At 44.1% G+C, this 25,589-nt stretch overlaps 1 protein-coding gene across 1 annotated transcript in view; it reads right to left on the bottom strand.

Annotated features, from left to right (window-relative positions):
• The window catches only part of LOC144684080 (metabotropic glutamate receptor 4-like), a 1,228,983-nt gene that overhangs the window by 570,771 nt on the left and 632,623 nt on the right, over positions 1-25,589 (bottom strand). The window contains exon 10 of the mRNA XM_078547795.1: positions 5,634-5,774. Within this exon, the coding sequence (XP_078403921.1) occupies positions 5,634-5,774 (141 nt within the window). The remainder of the gene's footprint in view (positions 1-5,633; positions 5,775-25,589) is intronic.

Here is a 25,589-nt window from a genome sequence, read left to right as displayed (position 1 = left end):
GATTAAGGCCATTTGAAAGGTAATTGAAGTAATCTTTTCACTGCCCGTCCAACCTTATGGTTGGCGGGCAGGCAAAAAGGCCAAGCGACCTCATCCACAGGCGGGATGAGGTTTCCAAAAGCAAATAAAAATTTAATAAAAACTTTAATTTTTCATAAATAACATGTCCACGCTCATGTGACAGAGTCGCATGAGGGGACATGTTTCATAACATTTATCAAATCTTTAATTTTTTTTTCACAAATTAGCTCATCTCCCCGAGGCACTCGCATGCACGCGTGAATGTCGAGCTCGCTCGGCTCGCACTCCTCCCCCCGCCCATAAAGGCAGCGCTCAGCACTGCCGCTCGTGTTTCATGCTGGACGGGCTTTAATTGGCCTACCAGCGTGAAACTGCCTTCCGGGCCCGATCGTGGGCGGCAGTCGTCTTCCCGACCACCCCCACCCGCTCCTGCCGAGTCCCCACACTAAGGGTAAAATTTTGCCCCAGGAGTGTGGTGGAATGTTCTCCACATGCCTGGATGAGAGCAGCTCTAACAACACTCAAGAAACTGAATATAATCCAAGGCAAAGCAGCCTGCTTGATTGGCGCCCCATTCACCATCTTAAACTTTCACCTCCTCCATGACTGGTGCAAAGTGGCAGTAGTATACACCCATCTACAAGATGCACTGCAGCAACTCGTCAGGCCTCCTTCAGTAGCAACTTCTAAACGCGTGACTTCTACCACCTAGAAGGGCAAGGGCAGCAGATGCATGGGAACGCCACCTTCTGCAAGTTCCCCTCTAAACCATGCATCAGCCTGACTTGGAACTACATCATCATTCCTTCATTGTCACTGGTCAGAATGCTGGATCTCCCTTCCTAACATCTCTGTGGGTGTACCTACACCAGATGGACTGCAGCCGTTCAAGAAGGCAGCTCACTACCACCTTATCAATGGCAGCTACGGATGGGCAATAATTACTGACCTTGCCAGTGACGTTCACATCCTCAAAATGAATGATAAGAAATTCCCAATGGTGATTAATTCACCTTGGGAGGCCTGCCTAGTTTTGTAGCTGGGGTCCACTTCCAGCACAATGCTTTCAAATTAGCACAAAAGATTGCAGAAACTGGAATGGCGCTGAATGCAATTTGTGCTTAAAATTCCACAATCCTCTGTGTCAGAAGAATTGCCCTGTAAAAACACAATGCAATCAAACAGAAACGCTTGCCTATGGCGAGGAAATTGCTCAGAGCCGGTCCTGTTCCCATGGCTATTACTTTGCCAGAGGTGAGGTGGGAAGGTATTTTCTGTGTATTTTTGCCGAAATAGAAATATACCATAAGCTGTTGATCTTGAACTATTATAAAGTAGTGGGACATTTGTGGAGTTGTTCGTGGTCAATTGGATGATACATTGACAGCCGCATTATTGCATGTACTTTTAGCCAGCCAAAATAGAGATAAAAAAGAAACTAGCCCCTCATTTTAATCCCACTTTCCAGCTCCTGGTCCGTAGCCTTGCAGGTTACAGCCCTTCAGGTGCAGATCCAGGTACCTTTTAAATGACTTGAGCATTTCAGCCTCTACCACCGATTTAGGCAGTGAATTCCAAACGCCCACCACCCTCTGGGTGAAAATGTTTTTCCTCATGTCCCCTCTAATCCTTCTACCAATTACCTTAAGTCCATGTCCCCTGGTAACTGACCCCTCTGTTAGGGGAAGCAGGTCTTTCCTGTCTATCCTATCCAGGCCACTCATAATTTTGTATACCTCAATTAGGTCACCCCTCAGCCTCCTCTGTCCTAAGGAAAACAACCCTAGCCTATCCTATCTTTCTTCATAGCTGCAATTTTCAAAGCCTGGTAACATTCTGGTACATCTCCTCTGTACTCTCTCCCAAGCAATTATGTCCTTCCTGTAATGTTGTGACCAAAACTGTACACAAAATTCCAGCTGTGGCCTAACCAGCATTTTATACAGTTCCAGCATTACATCCCTGCTTTTGTATTCATTAGCTGGTCCAATAAAGGAAAGCAGTCCATGTGCTTTCTTTACCAACTTATCCACCTGTCCTGCCACCTTCAAGGACCTGTGGACATGCACACCAAAGTCTCTCATTTCCTCTACCCCTCTCAATATCCTCCCACTGAGTATTCCCTTGCTTTGTTTTGCCCTCCCCAAATGTACTACCTCACGCTTCTCTGTATTGAATTCCATTTGCCACTTTTCCACCCACTCAACCAAGCCATTGATATCACTCTGGATGTACCACACACTGTAATATTCTGCGGCTAAGTGCAACTAATCTTTATTTCTGAAAAAAAGAGACATGTCTAAGTTTTTCATCTTGCACTCTTCAGGACACTCGCAAGAATACCAATATAAGGGGAAACAACAAGTTATACTGTATGTGAAGAGAGTGCTGCTTAGTTGGCAAGTGGCATTACCAACCAATCAGCAGTCTCTTCACATGCAGTATAAATTGTTGTTTTCCCCTTATATTGGTATTCTTGTGAGTGTGCTGATGAGTGCAAGATAAAAATCTTAGACATGTCTCTTTTTACAGCAATACTCAAGTTCTGTACTACCAAACGACAATGTTTATTTCCTTAAGGCTGCAAAGTCAAACTACCTGAGATGAATGAATTTAATTTCTGCTCAGCAAAGAGGGCCTTAGCTTGAAAACATCTTGCTTTGACATAGAAAAATGGCTTGAAATTATTGTCTGCTTTTTTTTATACTTTCGGCACTTTTAAGCATGGCATCTGAAATTTGATTCATGAATTTGCAGGTAAGGACACAACAGGAGACAGAACAAATAATGAGGGACAAAAAAATACAAAAGAATTTGGATTATTCAAAGCAGGGCCAATAGGCAGAAGACATAAATCATTGTGAATGAGTGAAAAATTGTTACGGGTACAAAGGAACATAAAAGAAAATATCGGCTAAGTGGATAAATGCCAACAGGATAAGATCTGGTATAATGGACAGATCTAGGAAAGCATCAGCACAGTGCTCAGTTGCGCTAAAAATATCAAATAAATTGTTGAATGGAAGAGACCTTGGATCGAATGCAAATCAGAAAAAGCTGTATTGTTGCTTTGCAAGGTGTTTCACAGACCCCATCTGGAGTGCTGTGTGCAATTCTATTACCTAATCACAAGATATTATTGTCATTGAGAGGATACAGAGGCAAGCACTGATGATTCCAGGTTTCAGGAAAGTTTTGAGAATGTGAAGGAAGGTTGGAGATGAGCTACTGAAGGTTTCAAGATTACTAAGGGAATTGGTAATATTGATTCAGGAAAATTGTTCAGTATGGTGAAGGGTTCACGTGCAGGGGAGTACAAAACTTAAAAATTAGGAACATAGGAAAAAAATCATTTTTTTCTGGCAGAGCTTTTCACCAAAATGATAAAGGGGACAATTTTTATTCCAACAGGAATGCGGCAGGGGTTCTACAAATGTGAATGGGGGCGTTGAACTTATTGTACTATTCACACTCCTGATCCATATGCCAGCATTTTATTAAGTCATCACAGGACTGGCCAGATGCCTGCCTTTTGGAGCCTACGATGCATATTGGAGTCTTACACCTGTTGTACAACACTGGTGCAGTTTTGAGGCACCAGGAGATAGAATGCCCAATGTATGCACTTCACCCACTGAATCTAAGCATTGAGCAGTCTAACTAGCGATCCTTAAAAAGGGCCATAACAAACCACTCGGGTATAACAGCACCAAATCACATACAAGAAGTGCAGAAACATGAGTGTATGTCTGTCTTTCACCCAAGGAGCCTATTTTAATGGCAATGTTTGGATTGACTTGCTTTCTTATTTTAATGATTTATTCTGTTATTTCAACAGTTTGACAGCATGAAGTTGATCAATTCTCATTTCAGCATTAAGATTGAGAAATGTGTTACTCAATTCCAAAAATTGTTCAACCAGTCAGTAACATTCATTAAAGAAAAATGGCTTGTTGCATTTATATGTTGGAAATATACAAGTATCAAAATTAATCAACAGTTTTATTTCTGGCAAAGATTTGGAGATAGATTTTCTTTTGTTGTGCTTATATGTGTTGCTAAGATTTTAGCCAAATATCCTGAGACTTTCTGAAGATCTAAACTTTGTTGAGAAATCTCCAATTTTGCAGTTAGGCAATGCAAACCTTCATGTACAAAGCACTAACTTACAAATGCTCATGGACGTCAAACATTTATTGGATTACTTCAGATTTCAATAAGTTCTTTTTTATTGCACAAACACTTAATACATTTGTATGAATTGTTATCTTTTACATTCACCCGTTTATTTAACACCAGGCCAAGAAATGTAATAAAACCTCTTAAGCATACGTATGCTAATTCATTTTAAGTAAATGGCTCAGAACAATTTTTAAATGTATTGATCAGATTAAAAAACTCAACTTTCAAATTTATGTGCATCCCATATGTGTAAAATGAGTGCCAGACAAATATCACTAATGTAGCAAAATGTCCTCAGGCACTTTATAGTTAGTGGCCATGGCAGTAACTTTACTGAAATGTGATACATTCATTGTAAAGATTGATTTAAATTTTAAACTTGTTTGATCAACTGATTTTTTAAAATCCTTTTTTAAAGATGTCATTCACAGAGTGCCTTTGCAAAGAAAGTCTGGAGAGAGATGCAGTGGTTGCTGTCGAGGTTCATCCCGAGCAGTTCTGTGACACAGGACTCTGTGCTCTACGGGCTGTTCCCAGGGACACACACCGAGACAAACATCAACTGCAGCTGGAGGATCATCAACTCGGTGAAAGACGCGCTTTGGTCTGCCCGAAACTTGTTGGTCTTCCAGCACAAAGAGTTGTCCCCGACCGATTATTGCGGACTGGCACAATCCAAAGTCCAGGACTACGTGCTGAGGGACGCACTAAAGCTTGGGGCAGCTGCCGCAAAGGCGCAATGGGGAAGGGTCGCTGTCTAAGACCTTTCTACCACAGCGCACCGAGAGACTGGGAACTGTTTAGAGCCCCTCGGGCTGTACAGATCAAAATGAAAGGCTGTAAATGATTGTAATATTGTTTGTACTGATGCACCTGGTGATACATTTTGTAAAAGTTTAACCTGGATTGTACCCTTGTAATGTTGTTTTTGAAATGGTTTGGAATGTGATTGAAGATATTTTATGAATAAAGTATATTTTTACAAAAAAAAAGTCATTCACAGAGCATTTCAGATCATTGATCATTTCACTGATCAAACAATTATGTGCTAACACTATCATATAGATACATATTGATTATTGATTTATAGTAAAGCTGAGACAAAGCCTTAAGCACATAGAAGCTGTAATTGTAATTCCAGGTATGTCATAGTTTTCTCAGGTAAAATGCAATCGTACATTTTCTTCACAACTCCCTGCCAAATTAGACGCTAAACAATTGTACCACTAACAATCCATTTTATTTAATAGCAACATGCTCTCTCCAAAGGCTGATTTTGGATAATATTTAGAATTCATTTACATCAATTTTGTCAGCATCATTTATCCCTCAGAATATGGAACTCCCTGACCGAAAGAAATATCAAAGCTGAATTCAAAACATGTAGAAAATAATCACTGTACAAAGAAGAGATAAAGGTTTCACAATACCTGTGCACTTTTTAACATGGCTTCCACGTTTAAATCCATGGCGACTCAGCTTGCACTTGAAATTCGCTTCCCAAAACTCTGCAAACCAGATGTTTCTTCTGTTATTCTCCAGGGTCCGGCTCTTGAAGTATCTATCAAACCCTATCAAAAAGGAACATTTGTTAATCACTCACATTGCCAATAATTATGGACAATTTTCCATCCATAACAGTGGTGAATGATCTCTTGCTGCAAGTGAATTGAACCATTGGAGTGTCAAATGACAAAATACATTCACTGATTAGGCAATGATGTAATAAGGCTGACATTATTGAACCATGATGATTATGTAGCTGTCTGAGCACGCTCACTCAACTTTGGTATCAGTAATTGATGAAGTCTCGTATTGTTTCTCTCACCAATTTTCTCCCCTCACAATTTTCAGAAGACATTGACTTAACAGTGACATTTGCTTCCTCAATAGTAGGCCCTCTCCAGTAATCTGACCATATGATCATTCTCTATAAATATTCCATTGTCTAGAGTGGGATTTTTTTGGATAGCTGGGTTTCCTGCTCCACCACCCAAAGAGTCAACGGGAAATTCATCCCCATCGACATGGCATGTTAATTGGTTGGAGACAGGACTCCTGTGCCTCACTTGGAAGGAAGTCCTGCTTCAGAGAACTGCCAGACAATCTGATTGGCTAGCAGCTCTGTTGTTCCCAACATGTCCAATAACATAGTGGACAGGATTGGGACTACAAGCAGTCCTAAGGTTTAAAGTCCCAGGGCGGAATCCTCCTGCAGTAGCAGGTATGAAAAATGACGTTTTACCCACCAGCCACAATGGCAGGTTTTCACACCATATCATCCGCTTCCTGCCTCATTAATTAAGCAGGAAACACGCCGTCTCGCTGGTGGGTGGCCTCTGAATCATTACCTCACTGTTTCCTCACTCTGGATGTCATAACTAAATTGCAACCACCCACGCAGTTCTCAATGCTTGCAGCCCAGGACTGCTCCAGTGAAGACATGGCCCTGAAAGCTAGGAAGAGTTCAGTGACCCATCACTGGAATGCCTTTTGGAGGCCTGCCCTGATGTCGTCCACCTCTGCTCTGGCTGTAGGAGGTCCAGCAATCTCACCACTCTGGCTTGGGAAGTGGTGGCAGTGGCAGTCAATGCCAATGCTGCACAGAAGAGGTTGGCCAGCCAGCACAGAAAGAGGGCAAATGATGTCATCCATGATGCCAGGGTAAGGCAACTATCTCATCATTCTAAACTCACACACTCACAAGGCCATTACACATTCCCTGGCATCTCACTTACAGCCAGCTCAAAGGACATCACCGCTCACTCTCTCACACACACCCTCACACCCTCATCTGGTCTCATCTCCTCTGGAGACTGCCTCTTCAGCCCTCACCATCTTGAGGCCATTTGCACAGATCAACATGTGCCCCCTGGGATACTCTCCTTCCCCAAGAAGCCCTGGCCCTGCAGCCATTGAAAATTCTCCCCTGCCTTATCGCTAGTCTTGTAGGTAGAGACCAGACCTTGAGCACCCCCTAAAAGTGATGTTGTGCTGCCTGCGAAGTCTGGCACTGATGACTGCGAGTACTGCCCAAAGCAAGGTAGGCAAACAAACCTCAAAGTCCCAAGTGAAGTGCAACTCACCAGTTGCACGTCACTTATGTTCAGTTGTGAAACACATGGCATGAAATCATGCTGATGTGCTCGGATGATCCAGCTTCGGGGGATGATTCCGGTGAGCAGGGCTTATAATGAGATGCTAAAGTATTGGAATTAGGTTTCCGCGTATGGCAGCAGGAAACATGGCCTGCCATTGACGGGTAGAGCGGACAATTGCAAACTGGTTTCACACCGGGTAAAACCAATTTTTGGCCTTCTTGCCATATTGTCCACTCACACTACCATTCACGCCCGCCACCAACAGAAGAGGGAAATTCCGCCCCCAGAGTCCAGGACCAGGTAAGTGCAGGTGGTCACACAGCGGGTTGAGGGTGTGAGGGCCAGGGAGGTGGAGAGAGAGGGTAGGGGGTCTTGATAGATAGGCCAGGGTGGGGAGCGAGAATTCACGGAGGGTAAACTATGGAGGGGTGATGCCAGATGTGGGAAGAAGACCACTGAGGGGGATGCCTTCCCTGCCCACCCGAGGCCCAAGCAGGATGACTTACCAGATTTCCTCCCCTGCCCCTGAACTGCTCCCACCAGCCTCAAAATTGAGGCCAGGTGGGAAACAACTCATGTTCATTAATTTTCGACTTAAGGGCCTCAATTGGGGCAAGGACCAGCCTAGGCCTCACCTGTCCTACTGTTATATTGTGGGCAGGTCAGAAAGGGCAAGCAGGCAGTAGGAAGGCCATCTGTGGAATTTTACACCCTTCCCCCGGCCAGCCTGCAAACCTGTCAGGGGGGCACTGTAAAATTCTGCCCCTGGAGTTTTTCAGACTATTTGATCGTGAGTGGATCATTCTGTTCAACTACAGATGTGGACTGGCAGCAAGTATTGCTGGACAGTCATCAACCAAAGGAAACAAGCTGATTTTCTTTTTTTAATATTCATTCATGGGATGTGGGTATCTCTGGCTAGGTCAGCATTTATTGCCCATCCCTAATTGCCCTTATTCAGGGCGCATTTAAGAGTCAACTACATTGCTGTGGGTCTGGAGTCACATGTAGGCCAGAACAAGTAAGGACGGCAGATTCCTTCCCTAAAGGGCATTAGTGAACCTGATGGGTTTTTATGACAATTGGCAATGGTTTCATGGTCATCATCAGACTTTTAATTCCAGGTTTTTTTATTGAGTTCAAATTTCATCATCTGCTGTGGCAGGATTCAAACCCAGGTCCCCCGAGCACTACCCTGGGTCTCTGGAATACTAGTCCAGTGAAAATACCACTATGCTATCGCCTCCCGTTTTCTTCCACAATGCAAAGGCAAATTGCAACACTTGCCACTGTCACCCAGACTTACCAGCGCACATTGAGAATCTATCTGGTTCATCTATTCACTGAAATAATTTGCAGTGTGCCTTACTGATATTCTGGCTAGTGTGATCTAATGCAATTTAATTTGTATGTCCAATATTAATTTTGCCAGAAGTTCAATAGCGCAAAATGAAAAGGCTTGCACAATGTAAAACTATATTATAATTTAACTGTTAGGATTTTATCCCAGCTTTGTGCTGTTAACTAAAACTGAGAATTCACCCATTCAAACAATTAGATTGTGTACATACATAGCCACTCAATAATTACACTGTATATTTCTTCACATGTTTCCCAGTCTACAATTTTCTTCAGTCTCCCATGGTTAAGACACCATTGTGTTGATTGTTGATGATCCAAATGTAAAGGAAAGTGCCAGAGGCTACTTTAGGTCTTGTCTTTTAAACAGCTCCAAGTCCTTACCATTTGAAATTAGGCATACTCATCAACATGTCTATGGAACATCTCAGATTAAAGTGAATCAAAGTGACTTCAGCGTCAGTATGTTTTCTGCATAGCCATGCCTCTTTCATTCATGCTGCATTCCCTTAGCCTGACAAACAGACGTGTACAACACAGGATTCTCTATGGCTTCCAGGTGTGAATAGTGCCATTCAGTCAGTCTGACCAGTATAATCTAATGAAATTTAATTCATATTGCCAATAAATAAGTTTGCCTGAGGCTCCATTGTGCAAACTGGAAAAGATTGTGCAATGCAAAACTATATTATAATTTAACTGTCAGATTCAAGTGTGAAAGAAGACTAATTTGAGTAGCTCCTAAGGCAAAACTATCCACCACAATATGTATTCCAATATCATGAATATTAGATTAGCCTCTGTCCTTATGTGAACACTATCCCTAATTACACACACTAAAATACTTCATTGATGTAACAAGCCCGAATCTGCTGGATAATAACTCAACAGTGACATTGAATTCCAAGGAAACAGTTAGCAGAACCATTTTAGGCTTTAACTGTTAACCTTCCATTAATCCCGGCTATCACGTTTCACTTTTCCTGCTAATCCTGGTAAACTCAACAGCAACAATCTGCGTTTGCGTACTGCCTTTAATGTTGAAAAATTATCCACGGTGCCTAACAGAGTCATAATCATAATGAATGCACACCAAGTGAATTGGCCTGGGGATTTTGAAATCAGTGATTTGAAATCAAGAGGATTACAAGGCTGCTGATGGGTGAGAGCATTCGGAATAGTGAGGCTTAACTTCAGCATGACTATATTGGGCAGGTTGTTTCTTTTGGCCATCATATTTGTATACTTGGGTAGATCTCTGAGGGCCTCCAAAAGAAGCAATACAAGAAAAGGGCACAAAGAGTAAACATTGATGGAGATGATGTGGCTATGGTTGGATAAGTAAGAGAAATACCACTGAACTGGACAAGAGAAAGAGCACTGGAGCAAGATGGGCTGGCCATTCATGTCAAATGCTGCACAGAGATCAAGGAGGATAAGAAAGAATAACACACCATTATTGTAGTCAAAGAGGGCGTCATTAGAGTTGTTTCATTGCTGTGTTAAGGATGGAATCAGGATTGGAGAAATTCAAACACGGAGCTGCAGGGAAGATGGGCACCAATTTGGAAGGAATAACATGGTCAAAACTTTTGGTGAGCGAAGGGGGTTTGGAGATTGGTTGGAGATGTAGCTTGCAAGGACTGAGGGCTTGAGAAATTTTTGAAATGGGGTGATGACAGCAGTTTTGAAGTGGAGGGGGATAGTACCCAAGAAGAGATTATTGGTTGCAATGTTAACCAGCTTGGAACAAGGTTAGGAAATTGGGTAGTAAGCAGTTTAGCAAGAACGGGGTTAAGGGGTGGGTCAATTTCAAGGTTAACTGCTACCAATAGAAATAATTTTGATGATTATCTGATAAAATTCACGTACAAATTGATAAGAAGGGTAAGATCTTGTTAGAAATGAAAGAAATGTATTTTTCTGTTAGGTTTCCCCCTTAGTCATTTCTTATGCACCTGAAGGTAAGGTACATCATGCTTGGAAATTAATATTTTCCCATTCAGTATCAGCATTCAACTGTGCCAAATCAGTTATAGCACATATAAATCAATTTCTGCTTTATCCAAAAACATATCTTAATGGGGATCATGAAGGCACCATTTATTACCCTTGTGTGATACTTTCATTTCACACAGCAACCATCCCTTCTTGTTTTTTGGTAACATTTGGAAAATAGCAGATCTTGTATAATAGAATTTGATTTTAACGATTTGAAAGCAAATGGGTTTCAAATGAGTTAAAATTAGGTCCTTATAGTTTCTATTGATAATGAACAAGTTGAATTTTCTTATTATGAATTTAACAGTTTAACCAACTGTAAAGAGTCATGCCAAATCAACTTTAAGTAATCCTTTAATTTCCTGGCATTACTGAATATTATGCCACTTGTGTTATAAGCCACACTGTTCTGAGTCTGATGTTACTAAAAGACTTGTGTCAATATATTAGTGTGCTTTTGTACACTATACAGAATTTTCATGAACAATGAATGTTTACATATTGCTCATTCATGGTGATGACACAAGTGAAATTACGATATTGTGGTGAGCAAGTTGATTATAAACCTCACATCCAGCATTATTGTGGGTTTAAGGTTGGAGTATAGAAGAAGCAAACTCTGTCCTTGACCGCCCACAGATCCCACTGAAAGTCCTGTAAAGAATTGCCAAAGGCAATGTGTTTGTGTATCAATCAACAAGGCAATTGCCTGTCCAACCCCACCAAGAGATATTGGGGACATTTTTGCTCGAATCTTTAGGTGTTCAAGAGCCTGAGAGGTGGCCAAGATGGATCTTTTGCTGGTTCAACTGGTGTTTACCACAAGATGCCGTCTTGGTAAAGGAGTTTAAGCATGCAATAGGAACAGCCTCCCCAAGGATCATTAAGGGGCTGATTGCCACTTAAATTGCCAGCTAGCACTCAGTAGAAGCTGCAAGGCATTTTGGTGACTAGCACTTGAAATAACACCCTCTCCTGAAAGTAACTCGCTGACTGAGAGTAAACTAGTTATTGCTGAAGAGTTTGAGTGCTACTGAAGACATAATCGCATTTACTGTCCACATGCTGCTGCAAGTTTGAAAAGGACTCTTGAAACACATCAGGAGGCTTTCTGGGACATTTTGTCAAGATTTCACCAGCAGCCTATGAACATTTCTTCCAAAAATTCACTGAGAATATCACCTAAAAAGAATAAATGCTGTGCTACTCTGCCTGTTGGGCACCTTACAGGAGTCACCAGGATGAAAGGAGTGCTTGATCATGAGTCTTCCTAGGAGTACCCCTTGGTCTGTAGGAGGAATGGGAGCAGCATCTGATGCCAGACAAAACAGCACCAGCAGCTGGAGGAGGGAGGGAGAGGAAGAACAGGGTGGCAGGTGAACTCTTTCCTCCCTCTGGGTACAGAACTTCCCTCATCCCCTGGACCTCCTCCACCAGAATCTACAGTGCTGTGTCTGTGAACCTGAGCATCCTCTCACTCAGTTCCCGAGCCATCCTAAAACCCCATCACTGTGTGTCTGCCAGTAAATGTTCAGTTGATGTGGGTGTGTGAAACCCACACATACCATTCCAGGACAATTGCTTCTAATTAGCACTTGGATGCCAATTCTGCTGCTATCTCTGTTCTAAGCATGGTCGGATTGTGCTAATCAGCAATTAGGACCGGAATTGCATGCTAAAACTTGATTGTTAAACAGACATGTCTTAATAGCATAGCAGCCATTTAGCATCTGTTTTCCACCTTTCACCAAAATAACCCCGTGTTGTGCTTTCTTCACCTTCAAAAATAATGATGGCCTTCTACATTTACTTCAACATATCATGGCCAAGTCTGGTGCAAACAGCGTACGAGAGAATCGACTTTCCACCTTTGAACTTTGCAGGGAGCTCAACTGTACCTACAGTAATACCACAGTAAAAGACAAAGAATAAAGTCTTAAGATATTTTCTTCATAGGCAACAAATGGGGGAAAAGGAACATGCAAGCTTTTACTTCATATTATTGCCATACACACATAGTGGACTTCCTAACATAATCAAAAAGAATGCATATAATCGCACAGAACATAGACGTTTTCTATCCTTCATCAGCTTGTGCTAAAATTCAGAAATCAAGACAGCATTTTTGGTTTCAGTGCAAAGCCTTGCCACCAATGTTTAGGTGGCATTTTGTAGTCAGGTTGCATGGCTTCATCTTTGTAGTGCATTCAATTTTATACCATGCAAACAGTTTGTCATTGATTCGATTTGACAGACATTTCTGTGGCAGGAATAAAGATTTACCCTTTAACTCTGCTGGCTCATATTTACTAGGGTAGTCAACTGACAGGGATAGTGTGGCTTTGCAGCTTAGTAAAGATTGTTAGCTCTCACTGAATTCAACAACAAATGGATAAAGTTTCATTTCACTGCAGCATAGCTTCCTGTGCCTCCAGCAGCAAGTGAACAGCAATGTTTGAATATGCCTTTCAGTATACCTTTAATAGTGAAAATCCTTAGCAATGACTTGTTTACTCCCAGTCACTGTTCGCTGTTAGGAGATGCTGTTAGGTCAAATACTGGCCACCACAATGCCGTGCAGCCCAATGAGTGCTCGCAGGCAATATAAGTGGAAATCAGCCCCGTAATAATCTGTGGGAGGGGGCATATCTAGCAATGCTTCAACTCCTTTTTATAGTAAGATGATGTACTTTCACTAAACTTGGGCTATACTGCCATTTGAGCTTTAGACCCCATTTTGGTCACTTCTGGTACCCTTTAGTACATAAACAACCCATCCAAAATCCCTCTCTTATTGTCCAAGCAGTAGGCAACCTTATTCTGCCTACTGCAATGTATCAACTCACAATTGTCTGAAATGTAATTGTCAATTGTACACACATTCTGCAAGTTCAATGAAGTTATGAATCCTTGTGTCCTGTTGGCCAATACCTCATGAGTCTGAGTTAAGCTGAAATTGCTCATATTTCTTGTATTCAGGAGCCTTACATTTGATATGAGAGAAGATTACCAATGCATGACATTTGACAGGATTCTGAAACGCAGGATTAAAGCACACGGAATGGATGAACGTTCCAGCACTGGGATCTTCTATTTCACGGTCATCAAACCTAAAACTACACGCATGAAAAAGTGTATCCTAAATAAATGAACTTCTTACAATGGATGGCCGTGGCCTGACATTCCAGGCAAATGAAAAGATGTTGAGCGCTCAGTCAGCTATTTTTAAAATTCATGGGATGTGGGTGTCACTGGCTAGGCTAGCATTTATTGCCCATCCCTAATTGCCCTTGAGAAGGTGGTCATGAGCCACATTCTTGAACTGCGGTAGTCCGTGTAATAGGTACACCTATAGTGCTGTTAGGGAGGGAGTTCCAGGATTTTGACCCAGGAACAGCGATATAGTTTCATATCAGGATGGTGTGTGGCTTGGAAGGGAACTTATAGCTGGTGGTGATAGCATGGATCTGCTGCTCTTGTCCTTCTTGGTGGTAGAGGTCACAGGTTTGAAAAGTGGTGATGAAGGAACCTTGGTGAGTTCCTGCAGTACATCTTGTAGATGGTACACACTGCTGTCACTGTGCATTGGTGATGGAGGGAGTGAATGCTGAAGGAGGGGAACGGGTGCCAATCAAGCAGGCTGCTTTGGCCTGGATTGTGTGGAGCTTCTTGAGTGTTATTGGAGCTGCACTCATCCAGGCAAGAGGAGAGTATTCCATCATACTCCTGCCTTGTGTCTTGTAGATGGTGGACAGGCTTTGGGGTGTCAGGAGGTGAGTTACTTACTGCAGAATTACAGCTGACCTGCTCTTGTAATCACAGTATTTATACGGCCAGTCCAGTTCAGTTTCTAGTCATAGGTAAGCCCCAGGATGATAATAGTTGGGGATTCAGTGATAATAATTGTCATGTTATTATAATGTTACAATTACCTGCACTTATTTACTATATAAGACATAAGGCATCAATCGCTCATAAGGGATTTGATAAACATATTGTGGGTTCATTTATTAAGACCAGGCTCAAAAAAACAGTTATACATAGGTATAAAGATTGAAGACATCACACTATGTGTGTGCTCTGCTCAAAGCAAAAGTGAAACTAAGATTGGGTCGCATGACACATGTCTCTTCTAGTAATGCCATGCTGATATCCCTTAAAGGGATATTACCACAACCCCTCCTTTCATTTTAAAGATACTTCTCCCCTTCCAAAGAAGTATAGCTACTTACATGTTCATGTAAAGATACCATTACCTAAGTGCATAGAACTGATGAGTCCCTAAAGCATGACAGTAATCTTCTGGTATACCCACATCTTGTGATGGTAACCTTGTCTGGAGGTTTCTCTAATTGCTCAAAGTGATTGCGTACAGGGGATTGTCATTTTTGGATGTTGTTCCTGATTGCATTTGTCCTGGATGCAATAGGACTGTACAGAGGTTGAGGAGCTGGAACGAATCTGATTTGTGGTTATGCTTAACCGTTGCATTTTTGTGTGTAATGGTTTTATAGGACCTTGGTTCTGAACAGTCCTTGTCACCTTGGCTGGTTGCATTATTCCTTCTATAGGATCCTGTATGTGAACTAGTTGTCCCAACTGTAAACTTAGCAATTCTTTCCCTTCATTTTTATTGTGCACATTGATCATCTTCTCTTGTAGTTTTAAAAGGTGCTCTCTAGTTTATGAGAGAGTAGACTGGGTAAGAGGAGTTGATTGGTACACACTCATCTGCTAAACATGAGCTCTGCCGGTGATAGAATAGTTGCATTTCAATGTGTCACTCTCAGATGTAACAATGCAACCTGTAGATCTTGCTTGGTCTGTCTATATTTGAGAATTGGGGATTTCACCATGCGAATCATTCATTCAGCTAGGCCCTTAGATCTAGAGTAATGAGGAAAAGAAGTAGTGTGATCGATATTCTACTTCTCACACATATCCTGAAATGACTTACCAATAAATTGCAGACCATTATCTATATTCATCTCTCTAGGCACACCAAAGATTGGATAGGCTAGGCTTGTTTTCCTTAGAACAGAGGGGGCTGTGCGGTGACCTAATTGAGGTGTACAAAATTATGAGGGGCCTGGATAGGGTAGGCAGTAAAGACTTGTTTCTCATAGCTGAGGGGTCAATTACCAGAGGGTATAGATTTAAGAAGACTGGTAGAAGGATTAAAGGTGACATGAGGAAAAACTTTTTCACACAGAGGGTAGTGAGCATCTGGAATTCACTGCCTAAATTGGTGGTTGAGGCTGAAATGCTCAAATCATTTAAAAGTCATTTGGATCTGCATTTGAAGCGCTGTAACTTGCAAGACTATGGACCAGATGCTGAAAAGTGAGATGAAAATGAGCGGCTAGCTTCTTTTTCATCTTTTTCTGGCCAGCACAGGCATGACCGGCTGAATAGCCTCTTTCTATGCCATAGCTTTTCTATGGTTCTATATAAACTGAAATTAGCACTTAAGAGTGTGCGTGACAGTCGTGCTTGACATATTGTGCAATTGTCGAATAATGGGGGTACTTAGTAAAGTAGGCAACGATGGTGATTAAGTCAGTGCCATGGACGTGAAAGAGGTCGGATGTGATCTTAGACCAAAGATGGGTGGGAACTTCACGTGGAACCAATGGTGCTTTGTGCTGACTTGGCACATGTTCTTGACAGATCCCGTATTTCTTGACAACAACTTCAATGTCATTGTTCAGACCCAGCCAAAAGACTGTCTCTCTTGCGAGTCTTCTCATCTGATCTATGCCCAGGCATGAGTGATGAAGTTGTTGAAGAATATCAGGTTGCAAAGATTCCAGTATGATGACTTGCCTGCCTTTAAAAATGACTCCCCAGGAGATGCCTAGCTCATCCCAATAAGGAGAGAATGGTCTCATATATTCGTGGGTATGCTAAATTGAATCAGGCCATCCTTCCACAGTTACTGTAGTGTAGAATCTTCTGCTATTTCTTCTTGTAGCTGCAGGACTTTGCATTGTGCAAAATGGACCAAATCCATTTGGAGAACATCTTCAAGTTCGATGTCAATGAATTTAACTGTAGATTTAAATATATCTTCCCTTTTTGCTGGGTTAAGCAATCTTATGTTTCTGATGGGATACTGGATGGCCATTCTTATTGTTTGAAGGTGTTGTGTACAGTCTATTTGGATCAGTGCACAGCTCTTTGTAGCTACATCAGTCTTTGCTCCAATGCACTGCCACTTCCAATGACCCTTTCTCCCATATGCCTTGCAAAATTGGCTAAAGCCGGGTATTTCCTTGGTGCATGTGGAAGGCCATATCTTCCACATGTCTTGCTAAGTTTGCGAGTTCTAGTGGGTGCACTTAGGACCTGTAAGCTTTGTTGACCTGCAAGGATCGCCTCGTACTTACATCCATCCTTAAGTAGCTCTTCGATGCTATATGTTTTGGATTTGTCTTGCAGATCTTTCTGGAATGCTTCCATGGAAGTGGACGAAGTCACCAGTTCAAGAATTCTGTCTGCTAGCTCTGCATTTGAAAAATCACAGTACGTACCCTTTTCTCAGCATCTGCTGACAAAGCGGTCTTTCAGTTCTATAGGCTGTTGACAAAATAACATGAACTTTAGTCAATGAATACAGAAGTTTAACTTAATTCTGAACTGGTCTTCCAATGTAGCCTTTAGCTCTTCTACTGTTAATCCTGTTCAGCCCATGGAGACGTTTATTCCCAATTGTTAGGCAAATTTTTATGGCCTGCTTGTCTGGCTCAGACACACCCGAATCAAGAAACCATGTACTGAATTTTCACCTCGGCATGCAGGCGTGTGCCCGAATCGCACGAGCTTGAAATAACACGCGATGACGTCGGGCGAGCGTCCCGGCATCATCGCGCATTCGCACAATATTTCAGTCGGCGGGAGCATGCGGGAGTGTGCCAATCGACAATTAAGAGGGCCATTAATAAATTAATTAAACTGAATTTTTCCCTGCCCATCCAACCTTACAGTTGGCAGGAGGGCAAAAAGGCCAAGTGGCCTTTGGATTTTTGAGGAAACGTCATCCGCGGGCTGGATGAGGTTTCCAATGTTAATTAAAAATAAAATAGAAATGTTTAAGTCTCGTTTCTAACATGTCCTTGCTCACATGAGGGGACATGTTTTCCTTTTTTTTAAACTTTATTTTTCATGTTAAAATCTTCAGCTCCCTGAAGCAGCTCTGTGCCTTCAGGGAACTTTCTGAGAGTGCACTCACACTCACCCTCCTGGCCCATCTTTTATTGCACATTGCACAAAGCAGGACCACACATCTTTTAGCTCTTCATCCCCCGGCCTCACTCAACACTCACACTCACACTCACTCAGCACTTGCTCACACTCACATACTTGGCACTTGTTCGCACTCACTCAATGCTCATTCTCACTCATTCTGCATTCCGCTCACTCAGCGCTCGGTAACTCTAGCTCATTGTCTCTCTTCCTTCCTTCTTTTTACGCTCACCTTGTTAGGGAAAGTTTCCACCCATCCCAATATTTCAAAAGAGGGACTTAAAGGCAGCACCCCCGTATTTAGGGACCAGAGGCCTCATGAACTCTGCCACTATATATAATTTAAATTTAAAAAGTGGATTTGCTATATTAGATCCTGTTAATTAATTTGGCCAAATGTAAGTTCATTTCTATGTTCATTGCAATTTTCCTTCATCTTCCATTTGCCCTTCCTTCCAGGTCATGTGCTATGCTTTATTTGAGATGGAGAGTCTCGTTGAGGATGTTTTGTTGTGGTTTATCTAGAAAATAAAACAAAATGGCTGGAGGGACAAAAAACTTCAGTGAATTCAACAAAACGTTTGCACAACTGTCAGTTCTGTATTGTCCTTAAGTGTTTAGTTCATTGATCTGCTACAGCCAGGAAAAAAAAAGAAAGGCTTCACTCCAGCTTAGCCCAGGCTACAACATCCATTCTGTGAAAGAAATGGAAAATGAATCGATTTTATCACACATTAACCTGGCATTGTTAACAATTCAATTTTGTGGAAGAATATAAGTCACTTTGAACTTTAAATTGGAATGTAAGTGCTATATGACTCCAGGCTTGCTACAGAGCTTGATGTCAGCAGCAGAAAACTGGTAGACTATCTCCACGAGCAATGTAATAGGCTTCAAGAGAAAGTAATAATCGTTCAAACAGCATTAGGCACTGCAGCTGGGAATAGTAGGAAAGGAGCACAGAATGACTGTGGCAAGAGAGCCATACCGCAACTACAGTTAGCACTGGAGACAAAAATGCATGGATAATCCAATAATCTCCATCTTTTAGTGGGGAGAGCAGGAACTGTTTTGTTTAAGGGGAAGGGGGAGTCTGAGGACTGTAATGCAGCTGTGTGAGAGGTCTGAGACTCTGCTCTTGCTTTAGCTATTGGTCAAGACCTCCTGAAACATCTAAACCCAGCTGTGAAGAAATTACTGCAGTATAAAAAGGACAAGACACACTCCTACAAGCATTTACAAACTTGCAGCCAAGAGAATAAAAAAAATCTGCTGTAAGTCTATATTGCACAACACAGCAGTTTATTGCAACAAGTTCCTGCAGGATATGGAGAAAAGATTATTCAAAATGACATTTTCAAGTAGATACTATCTAACCTCCAATCTCTCATATAGATCGGGGGCAGCAATTGTTGATAAAATGGCCAAAAATACCATTCAGGTCACAAATCAATGCAACTGGTCTTTGACGACTGGACAGATTCTATTTCAAACTGTTCGTTCTCAGTTTATTACACACCACTTAACTCAGTCAATAAGAAAACTCAACATCTGCTGAATGGGCTGGAGAAACAAACTAAAAATAAAAGCCACTTTCCCCAGAAAGTGAAAATCTAGACAATCAAGCGGGGCAGCTAGACAATTGAGAATGACATCCACATGTAGTTTTTCAATGGACTGTGACCACCCTAAACAGAAAAACTATATAATTATGACGAGTAGATTAAAAAGCATCCTTTCACTTGCCTATTCAACGTTTATCCAGGTACAACCCCAACACCAAATTATTGAAATAAGTTTTAACCAGGACACTTCATAGAAGTAATTATTTGTCAGATAGATGGCTGAAATCTATAATTTGAGGGGAAAAAGTTTGTCATTTTGAAATACCTCAAGGACTTAAAACTCTGATTAGAGTGCAAATAGAATTCTGTTAATTCTCCAGCCCAGGTGGCGGAAAAAGGGGCAGAATCAATCCTAACAGGAGTCCATGCCATATTTTAGCTGCAGACATTTTCCAGTCAGGGGACACCTTGGGTTGGCTTTCTGCCTGATCCACGAACAAAAGGTATAATTTGAGAAATCTCTTCCAGATTGTTCCATCGTGATCGCTCTTTTCCATCCTTTAAATATCTCAGTGGAATTCTCATCAGCTGAGAGATGGTGTGGAACCTTTTGAAAGGCCCAGAGAAAGGTCATTATTCTTGTCACTGGAATAGGCTCCTTTGGAGCTGAAGGCATTTTGCTCTGTGTTCATCAGCCCAGAACAGATCTCAAAATCTTTGCTGGAGCAGCTGTCAGCAGTTATGGGGTTATGCCACTGAAATACCCTCTCAGGATGCCCCAACTATGCCAATAACTCATTCTGTCAATGGAGCATATCAGTCAGAACTTTGTTACCCAAAGTTTATTTGACCATATCCAGTTCTGCATGACTAAAAGTCATTTCATGATTCCAATTCATTAACCTCATATGATTTCACTATTCACAGTTAGGGCGGTCTTAATAAAAGAGCATGAGGGATACAATTTTCCCAATCCCACCACAGATTGTTGTATTCAAATAGACCATTTGCATGTGTGCCAGACACGAGTCATTAGATGATCATATTGGAAGAGTGTTTACAATGTATAATGGAATAATAAGCCCGTTTAAAATGAACAGATTTGCAATATTGTTACGGTCATTTTCCTAATTTATATTTCCATCTCATCCACCAGACGACTATAGTACATCAGAAATTAAGGTGTGCCACCATGACTTTGGCTGACTGACTGTAGAAGATAGAAAATATAGGCACTGATACTTTTCAAGTAGGAAGACAAAAGAGATCAAGTCTCACTGCAGTGATCATGAAAACAGAAAATGCTGGAAATACTCAGCAGGTCAGGCAGCACCTGTGAAGAGAGAAACAGAGTTAACAGACTGAATTTAATGCTAGGCCATAACGCCAGGGCAATATTGCCATGGCGGTTTCTAATTGCCTTGATGCAATTCTATGCCCATCAGTCAATTAACTGCCTGGCATTGGGGATCCCATCACTTTAAGGATGAAGACCTTGCCTCTGATCAATGCCAGCCAATAGGAGGACCAGCAGCACTTCAGTCACTGCAGAGCCACCAAGTTCTGTGGCTGCTGCTGGTACTACAGCTGGCTAGGACCAGTAATGTGGAGGAGGCTCCAGAACCTAGGTAAGTGGGGTCGAAGTCGCCAGGGACTATCAGGAAGATCCTGGCGAAGTGAGAGTGGGGAGAGGGGAGCGGGGAGCAGGGAGCAGGGAGCGGGAGGGGAATGGGTGGCGGGGGATTCATTGCTGAGGGTGGAGATGTTTCAGCAGAGGCAGCCCATGCTGCCATCCATGGGCCGCAGAGTGCCTGATCAGGAGACAGCCTGAACCTAGCCCTCGAAGAGGCCGCCAGCTTTTACCAAATAGCGTCCCCATGTGCCACATCACGGGCACTCCACCCCACTGCATCACTCCCAATTCTACAAGGGTCTCCCAGCCCTCTCCCAATGGGCCGGATTAAATTATACACAACATTTCATGTCAGAACTGAGAAAACTATAATAGGCTTTAAGCAAGTGAAACATCTTTTGTTTCTTTCCATTGCCACTCCCATCAGTGCCCTGCAACATCAACTCTTTTGTCATTTAATCCAATTTACAGCCTGTGTGCCAAATGCAGCCCATGAAGCCCTTCAATGTGGCCTCCAGAACTAGTTTTCAAAATGTTGGTCAAACGGGTAAGTTTGAATGGAAGATTCTGTATGGAACTCCTCCTCATTAGTGAGTCTATCAGCAGCAAATGTGGGAGAGAAACAAACTGTGATTGGAGGGGCAGTGAACACCAGCAGGGGTGAGTTTGGGGCCCAGGGAATGGAAGTTTCAAGGAGTGTGTATAAGTGAGCAGAGGTACCCGGGAGTGTGGAAAAGGGCGTGGATTTTCCTGGGAGCATGGATAAGGGAGCAGAGGTACTGCGGAGCAGGGCCCAGGCATGTGCCAGAGCTGGGTGTGAGACAGGTGGGTGTCAGAGCAGGCGGGGCTCAGGCAGCGTGGTGCAGAGGAATGGGGCCCAGACGGAGAGGCAGCCACAGCTGGGCCCAGGTGGGCTGGATCAGTGCCCAGGTGACCCAGAGTGGGGTCCAGGCAGCCCGGAGCAGGGCCCAAGTGGTGAGGCAGCCGGAGTGGGGCTCAGACAGTTTGAGTGGGGCTCAGGCGGGCTGAAGCAGAACAAAGCAGCAGGAGCAGTGCCCAATGGCATCTGAGAAAGCGAGTGACTGGAGACTGTGTGAGAGAGTGTGGGGGTGCTGGTTGAAAGAGTATATGGGAGCGGGGATTGAGAGACAGTGTAAGGGTGGGGGGTTGAGAGAGAGAGTGTGAGAGGGAGGTTTGAGAGAGAGTGTGAGGAGGATTGAAAGAGAATGTGAGGGGGATTTTGAGAATGTGTGTGAGGAGGTGGGTGTGAGAGTGTGGGGGGGGCAGGTATGACAGAGTGTGGGGGGGTGGATGTGATACAGTGTGGGGGTGAGGGTGGGGGTGAGAGACTGTGGGGGGAGGGTGTGAGAGAGTGTGGGGGCTGTGAGAGAGTGTAGGAGGGGAGAGGGAGAAAGAGTATGAGGGGACAGGGTGAGAGAGTAAAGGGGAGAGGTAGAGAGGGAGTGTGAAGGGAGTATGTGTGCAGGCGCAGTGTCTCTCTATAGTTGGTCTTACTCCCAGTATCATTCACCCTTACCCCCACATACCATCATGCACTCTCATCCGCTTTCACAGTGGGTGAGGGTGAGGGAGTGAGATCCCTGAGGCTGAGAGTGAGCCGGACACACACTCGCCCGACTATTACTTCTTTTTTTGATCACCAAGTTGTTTCTTTTCAGACCTCAGTTTTATTTTGAAAATCATAGCCAGAATTTTCCCGTTGGCGTGCAGGGGCGGGCCCCGCATGTAAAATGACACGTGGTGACATTGGGCGAGCATCCATCGCGATATTTGGGAAGGCGGGCGCGCTATAAGTTCAGATGCGCACCTGCCATCAATTAACAGACCAGTTAAGGCCCTTGAGGCAGCAATTGATCTCGATTTTTCACAGCCCATGCGATCTTCAGGATGTCGCACGGGCACAAGGGGCAGGCGGGTAGGAGACATTTGTATAAGCCTCAGCCACGGATGGGATAAGAGGGGTGAGTAGTGTCGTGAATGTGATGTTTGAGGTATTTAACTGTGAAAGTAACTTACACTTGCCTGTTTGAGCAGGAACACTTCAAAACTCATATCAGCTGCTAGGACAGGAGTAAAAGCCTTGGTCAGGACTTTACAGTAAAGATCATTACTGGGGCCTGCAGCTTTCAGGAAGCCTTCCCTTAGCTTGGGACTAGGTGTTGTACTCTCCACCGGAGGCACCTCCTCTGAGGAAGAAGGGAGGGCTAGAAGGGGAAGGAGGCCAGGAGTCCATATTCAGCCTCCAGGGGAGCCACCTTTGGCAGGAAAGACGCAGGCACAAGGGGTGCAGGGCCAACAGGAAGTGCAAGGTGGAAGGGGCCGCAGAAGACACCACTATCCTGCTACCAGAGTATACAGGCGGCAAAGCAGCTATCTCAATATATCTGAGGTCCAGTGCCGAAGGAGGCTCCGCCTCTTAAGGGAGACAGTCACCTCCATCTGTCAGATGATAGGCCATGAGATCTCCGCAAATTCTATGGGTGCGCACCCCATGCCAGTGGCTCTAAAGGTCACAGCTGCCCACACCTTCTATGCTTCCAGTTCTTTCCAGGGGTCGTGGGTGATCTCTGTGGAGTCTCCCAATCATCTGTCCGCACTTGTGTCAAGCAGGTGACAGCGCTCTGTTCAGGCGTGCATTGACTTTCATCCGCTACCACTGGGATGAGGCCAGCCAGACACAGCGAGCCAGAGGCTTTGCAGCCATTGCTGGCTTCCCCCGTGTCCAGGGTGCAATAGACTGTACACATGTGGCCATCAAGGTGCCAGCAGGTGAGCCCAGTGCCTTCATCAACAGGAAGGGCTTCCACTCAATGAACGTGCAGATAGTGTGTGTTCACAGGATGCTGATTCTACAAGTCTGTGCAAGGTACCCAGGCAGCTCCCACAACACTTACATACTCAGGCACTCCCAGGTGCTGATGCTCTTCAGTGCTCCAGCCTGGCTTGATGGATGGTTGCTGGGTGACAAGGGCTATCCCCTCAGAAAGTGGCTCATGACACCTCTCCACCATCCAAGAACAGAGGCTGAGGAGCGCTACAATAGGATCCACGTCTCCACAAGGGCTGTGGTAGAGAGAACCATCGGTCTTCTCAAGATGTGCTTCCGATGCCTCGACCGCTTGGGGGGCGCATTCCAATATCCCCAGATTGTCTGTCGCTGATAGTGGTTGCATGCTGCGCTCTCCACAATCTGGCACTGGAAAGGGGCGATGCAGTGGACGAGGAAGACATGGACGCAGTTGCTCCGGATGCACACAATGAGTCCAGCAGTGAGTCCGAGGATGAGCACGCAGAGGAGAACGCTGAGGGGATAGACGCTGACCCGGGCATACTCCAGGGAGGCAGGGACACCCGGGAGGCTTTAATCCAAAGAACCTTCAGCTAGCACACCACAGATGGACCTTTAACACACGCTAGGGCTGCAGGCTCCACACTCGATACCTGAGTGCTAAATCAGCCTGGGTAATAACATTAACTAATGCCCTTGTCAATAAAGCTCAATGTCAAACAACTCACTCATAACATCATGGGTTCCCATCCACTTGCAGAAGTAAGGAATCACCCTGAGGCATGGCAACATTGAGTCGTCACTCTCTCCATGGAGGAAGCATGGCGTTCAGCCATGAGGCTCATTACATCGGTGATAGTCAATGTGGACTCCTCCAGCACGGGCACCGTGCCACACATAGCCTCATGTATCTCTGCCAGATCGTCCCGCATACCCTGCTGCACTTCCAGCATTTGCTGCCTCGTGGACGACTCCAGAGGCACATCATCAGCCACCAACCAAGCAAGTACCTGGTCCCCAGCAGTCCTCCGCCTGCCGGTGCCCTGGGCACTCTCTGTTTCTGCCCGCACCTCAAGCGATTGTGAAGTGCCCTCACCGCGTGCCCCGGGACACTAGCCGAAGATCTAATTCCCACCGAGGTGCTGGTATCTGCACTGGTGCCTGCCTGGCTGAGATGGCGTGACGCTGGAGAGTGCATTTGCTCGAGGGCTTCAAGGGTTTGAGGTGAGCCCTCTCCTTCCTCCTCCCGGTCCTGCTCCGGTGATGCTGAAAGGAAGAGAAAGGACATTTGATTAGTTACAGTGCAGACGATGTCAACTTGCATGCCGCTCCCCCAGATTATTATGCGCTCATCCTTCCATAATCAAAGGTAAACCCATGTTGTTAACTTTAATCACTGAGCATTCAGCAGTGCCATGGCTTCTGTGACACACATGGTGACCTGAATGCTCATCTAACATACCTCCCTGTGGCACCCCAGCCTCACCGCCACCGGTGGACCTGGGGGCATGGCACCTCTCCAGATCCATGGTCTGCTGCTCGAAAGCCGTAAGGATAGCCAACTGGGCCTGGCCTTCGCCAGTCCACATTCGTTCCGACGCATTGTGCGCAGTCTTTTCCTGACAAGGAGAGAGAAGCATTGATTAGTCCAGCCTGTACCTGAATTCCCATCA

The sequence above is a fragment of the Cetorhinus maximus genome, chromosome 8 (assembly GCF_964194155.1).
Source record: "Cetorhinus maximus chromosome 8, sCetMax3.hap1.1, whole genome shotgun sequence".
Taxonomy (NCBI): Eukaryota; Metazoa; Chordata; class Chondrichthyes; order Lamniformes; family Cetorhinidae; genus Cetorhinus; species Cetorhinus maximus.
Note: the sequence above shows the minus strand (reverse complement) of the source record. Positions and strands in the feature narration are given on the sequence as shown.